Raw genomic sequence first — 5,176 nt, 5'->3', positions numbered from 1 at the left:
AAAAATATATATATATATATATATATATATATATATAATATATGAATATTATTATTATCATAATTACTATTACTATTATTATAAAATGCTTTAATTTGGAGGGGAACATCTTTTTTTTCTTTTCCCCTAATCGTCGTCTTTTTAATTGTTCTCTAATTCTCCACTGTCTAAATTCCCCTTAAGGTAGGTTTTACTAACATTATTATTCCTATTATTATTACTAAATACATAAAATCTAATGGATTCCTAGACTTGCACATATTTCATTACATTTTAATTGTGAACAAATAAAATCATTCTTGTCTTATGCCTTATTAAGTGTTTGGTCCCCCATTTTGCTGACATAATCGAATGTGTGGCATTGCTTAGCTTTATGCCTGAATGATATATGTTGTGAAGTGATCTACTTACTACCAGCTAAGTCTTTAATGGCATCCACACTAAATGCCACTGATATAAACAAGGAAAATATCTCCTCTGTAGACCTGTTGAAAACAATTCAAAACAATCCATTAACAACTCAGATTTATGTCCGTTTCTCAATTCTAAGAAACATATTCAAAATATTTGTTTTAAAATAATCATTTAAATCAGCTTCAGATAATAAGAATACAATTTAATAGGTTCAATTCAATTCAAAAATACATTATACTACATAGGTTATGTAGTATTTTCTATCAATTCAATAAAAAATCAAGGATTTTGTATTAGTACAACCGAGCAAACCAGCACCGGCTATGCATGACCGCACACAGTTTGAATACAAATGCACATAGCAACCACTATCCAAACAAAATGCAAAAGGTTACAGAAATTAAATAAGACTACAATTTGTAGTTTCTCAATGTTACAATAATTCTGTCAGATGAAAAAAATCAAATCTTTATTCATGACAAACTGATTTTCTTTAAATATCACCTTGCTTTTATGTCTGAGTTTTGTGGAAGCACATTACGTACGGTAGTACACACATTCTATTGGTCAACAAAGCACATCCAGTCATAGGCATAATTCAGACACCATCACAGCCAATAGAATGCTGGCAAGATCAGGTTGCTTATACTTTCAACAAGCATTAAAGAATAATGGTTGGCTCACCACAAAATGCATCTTCTTAAATTATGCTAAAATAATAAACTGTCTTAACTATTTCCTCCATGGTCTAATGTAACAATCAATTAAAAACAATACAAAAATAGAATTATATTTTTCATCACTAAGTCTAAAAAAATGCATTAAGTGTAATATAATATTATAGAATTTATAAAGATAGAAAAGGAGCAAGATTATTTTAGGCTTCTCGCATCAAATTTATCACCTGGTGGACCACTTTATAAGTAGACTAGCATCCACGACAGAGTAGACGACCAAGAAGAAGGCATTCCATAGGCCTACACATGCATACATAGCAAAGAAGTTCAACTCAAGATCCTCACAAATACTGTAGATAACTAAAACAATAGAATCAAAAGAAAAAAAAATACATACATGCATATTAATATCACAATCAAATATGCTGGAATCATATAATTAGCAAGATTTAAGCAATATGAAACCACTTGCCCATTGAAACTAACACCAATTCTGTGAGAAAGCCAATTCTGCTTGCCCATAGACAAGAAAGCAAGTAGCCTAGTGAATCTGATGTTAATACCACATAGAGTTGAGTTAATAAGCTTTGTAAAGTTTTAGATTTCAATTAAAAATTAGAATGAAAAAATTACCTCAACAATTATTTTTAAGTTTTATTTATTTATTAGATATAATAAACCTCGCATCAAACCCAGAGGGCAAATCCAGTGTGTTAACATACAGTAATAACAAGCATGAAAACACAACTAATATTATTAAAACAGACAAAACGTACAAATTATCTAAACATTACATAATAAACAAAGTCAATCATGACGTCGTCATCACTGTAACTCCCAATGCTATTTGATAATTCCTTAGCGTCCACTAATTTTTCTATTAGTGGACGCTTGGCTTGATTATTTTTAGGTTCGTGTGCAAAAAAAAATCCCTCATTTTTTCGTCACCGCAAATACATCGCGCACCGCGATAAAAATTGAATTGTAATTGAAAATTACTTTCGTAAAACAAGCTTAATTAGAACCTGAAGAAAGTTACTTCAAATTCAATATTACATTGAATCAATGGACCCTCATAAACACAACAAACTGAACGTTTAATAGAAATATTCTAGACCTATTTTAAAGACTCAAGGAACAAATTTAGATGCAGCAGGCAGGCCGCCCGGGCCTTCTCCTTCTACTATTACTAGGCATAGGCCGTAGCCTGGCCTGAAATCATCGCACGATTTTTACCTGTCTGCATGCACCGAATAAAAAGGACATCAGTGACTGTATTCCCTCTTGAATGCTGAATGTTTATTTCTTTGACGAAAGTCAAAGTCAAGTTATAAGGCCAGTGATGTGAATTTACATCAAATTTAAGCTAGGATCAAAAATAGATTAGCAGGAAAATGCGAGGATCCAACAATTATAAGCGCTACCCAGTGGGGTCCAAGACAACCGTCAAGAAACCCTAAAGCTTTGTCTACACTATCAAATTTTATGTGACAAAAAAATGTAATGCGCCCATATATGGGTACGATAACGTCATATCACATATCATCAAATTGTATTAAAAAAAACTTATTCAACTCTATGTTCAATCAAATTTTATGTGATGCTTTTTTGATGAAATTTGATAGTGTAGACAAAGCTTAAGTCCCGCTGAATGTCAAGTCACCATTTCGTCGGAGAACACTGCTTTGTATGTGCATGTTTACAGTCTGAAAGTGCAATTTCCAGGCATATTGGTATCTATTCTTAAAATCTGCTCCAGCCATGTTGGGGGTTGAGGTGAGTGTGGCTCTCTCATCGAGGACATTCGTCTTCTCGTCAGGGAAATTTGATTCTTATTTGGGGAATGTCTGGCACTTCCACATTGTTTTCGATCATTTTGTAAGTTATCAATTCCATCAGTACTATCATAAACTTTTGTTTTTAGTATTTTTAAGTAAGCACGGTTAAGAAATATATTTTAAGTTCATTAATTTTTACAAATTGGATCAATAGAAGTGGCTTATTTTCTTATTCTCATCATGCTCGACATGTTTTTCTTTTTTTGCTTTCAAAGTTACTTATACATTTTTTGTTTTTTGTTTGTTTTAATACTTAAAGAAATATTTGTTTTGCAAGCTGGTAGTAAAATCAATGCTGCACATATAATTAAAATAATTTCACAATACACTGATTTTAAATAACATATTTTTTCATGTAATAAACATTTTGCTAATTCCATTACCACACAGCTACGACCTTGCATGCTTGCGAACATGGTTTCAATGGATACTAAATGTGTCTAGGGGATAATTTAATTACATTAACTGATGTTTTTCAGTAATATTAATGTGCCATACCAATTGTTATTTTATATATATTTAAACCTGTTAATACAGACCTGCACTAAACTGATGACAAGACTACAATGTCACAAGAAAAGCAAGGACCTCACTCCCATGGTTATGTGCAACTAAATCAAGTCAAGCATGTGATCTGGCAAAACCCTCCATTTGTTGCAATTTATAATTTTCCAAAGTACCCAAAATGTTTGAAAATCAGAATTTTGAACATTTTCAGGTTTTTGCATTTTATTAAAAAAATAAATAAATACTGAAGAACATTTCTGCAAAATATCAATCACTTAATCTAACTAAAAGGTACATTAAAATTATTTTTAAAATAAAAATCTTAATAATAAACTATTATTTAATTTTGGAATCTTTGGAAGCCATTTTCTCAAAACCTACATAGCTGACATCCAATGAATTAAATATTCATATCTTTGCTAAGAGTAATATTCAACCAATTAAAAAAAGTCAATTTTAAATTTTTCCTACAAAACTGCTTGTTTTGCCAGAGCCGGTCACATATTTCAGAGTAGAATGAAATAGGGCTGTCTGCACATTGCATGTACCCAACAGCACCCAGTGCAACTAGCAGCTGCACCAAGGGCAGAAATTTCACTCCTTCACTCCTGTTGGTCATCAAGCTAAAATTATTAATTTGCTGATCCAAACAAAGCTATTATGGTTGCTTATACCTGATACTGTGGTCTAAAAGCAGTTCTGGTCCATCATAGAACCATAAAATCTGTCCCCAACAGCCTAACCATGGATTATATACAGGAACACTGACCAAGCCTCTAGATTGGGGGAGGGGGGAGGGGGGAAGGGCCCTTGGTTTAAGCCCCTAGTCAGACTTGGTTGATCCCTTGTTGGCATATTTCAGGAGCCACCGCTGAGTGAAACCTCCTTGGTATATGAAACTAAATTTGAATTTTTTAATCATAATAAATTTTATTAATAAACTGATGTAATTACTGACCAAAAAGTTTAAAAGAAATTTGTAACCAGAACCAATCACTAGTTGTAAGTGTTGTAAGTATATTAAGTTTGCAGTTAGAATGATGGATAATATGAGCACTGCTTTTAGCAAGAAAGTATTAATTTTTTGTCATCATCATCTCACTTACCTTTGATGTATAAGGTAAGAGGAGCCGTAGTTAACAAGACTATCAAAGGCTGACCACCGAGAAACGCAAACACTATCCCTCCAAACATCTGTGCAAATATCACCTTTTGCACATCTGTTGACCAAAAACAAAAATCAAACCAATTTTATTATTAATAACTAGATTGTAATCTACTTTGCATATGTGACACAATACTATGCATTATAATAATGATCATAAAAAATAAAACAAAACTATTCACAATAATAATCTTTCAATATTAACCATATTATTCTAATGAGAGAAACATAAAAATATATTATACAATCATATACATTTTATATGTTTATACTCTGTGCATTATTGAACACTGGCAAAGATGAGGCGTATTAAGAGATAAGAATTGAAACATCATTTGATTTCACAGGGACGGATCAGAATTTTCTAAACAAGGGGGCCACAATTTTACAGGCAATATATACAGATACATATTTATCTGTATATATTTACATATTTATCTGTATATATGTAATATATACAGATAAATATGTATCCAATAATAACATGATTCATATTCCGTATATGCTCTCACATAATACATAACATGTAATATTAGTATGCCATTTCATTTTTCTGTTTAAATATAAACAATGGC

The 5,176-nt window shown here is 31.5% G+C and overlaps 1 protein-coding gene across 1 annotated transcript in view; it reads right to left on the bottom strand.

Moving 5' to 3' along the window:
* Nucleotides 1–5,176, bottom strand: part of LOC117125100 (sodium bicarbonate transporter-like protein 11) — a gene marked incomplete in the record, with an annotated part of 65,239 nt that overhangs the window by 12,199 nt on the left and 47,864 nt on the right. The window contains 3 exon segments of the mRNA XM_033271489.1: nucleotides 412–485; nucleotides 1,319–1,451; nucleotides 4,543–4,656. Of these exon segments, the coding sequence (XP_033127380.1) occupies nucleotides 412–485; nucleotides 1,319–1,451; nucleotides 4,543–4,656 (321 nt within the window).

Source organism: Anneissia japonica, unplaced genomic scaffold (genome assembly GCF_011630105.1).
Source record: "Anneissia japonica isolate Jap-2015-1 unplaced genomic scaffold, ASM1163010v1 scaffold9_len2422644_cov172, whole genome shotgun sequence".
In the NCBI taxonomy this organism is placed as follows: Eukaryota; Metazoa; Echinodermata; class Crinoidea; order Comatulida; family Comatulidae; genus Anneissia; species Anneissia japonica.
The sequence above is the reverse complement of the archived record's forward strand: the minus strand, read 5'-3'. Positions and strand labels throughout refer to the sequence as shown.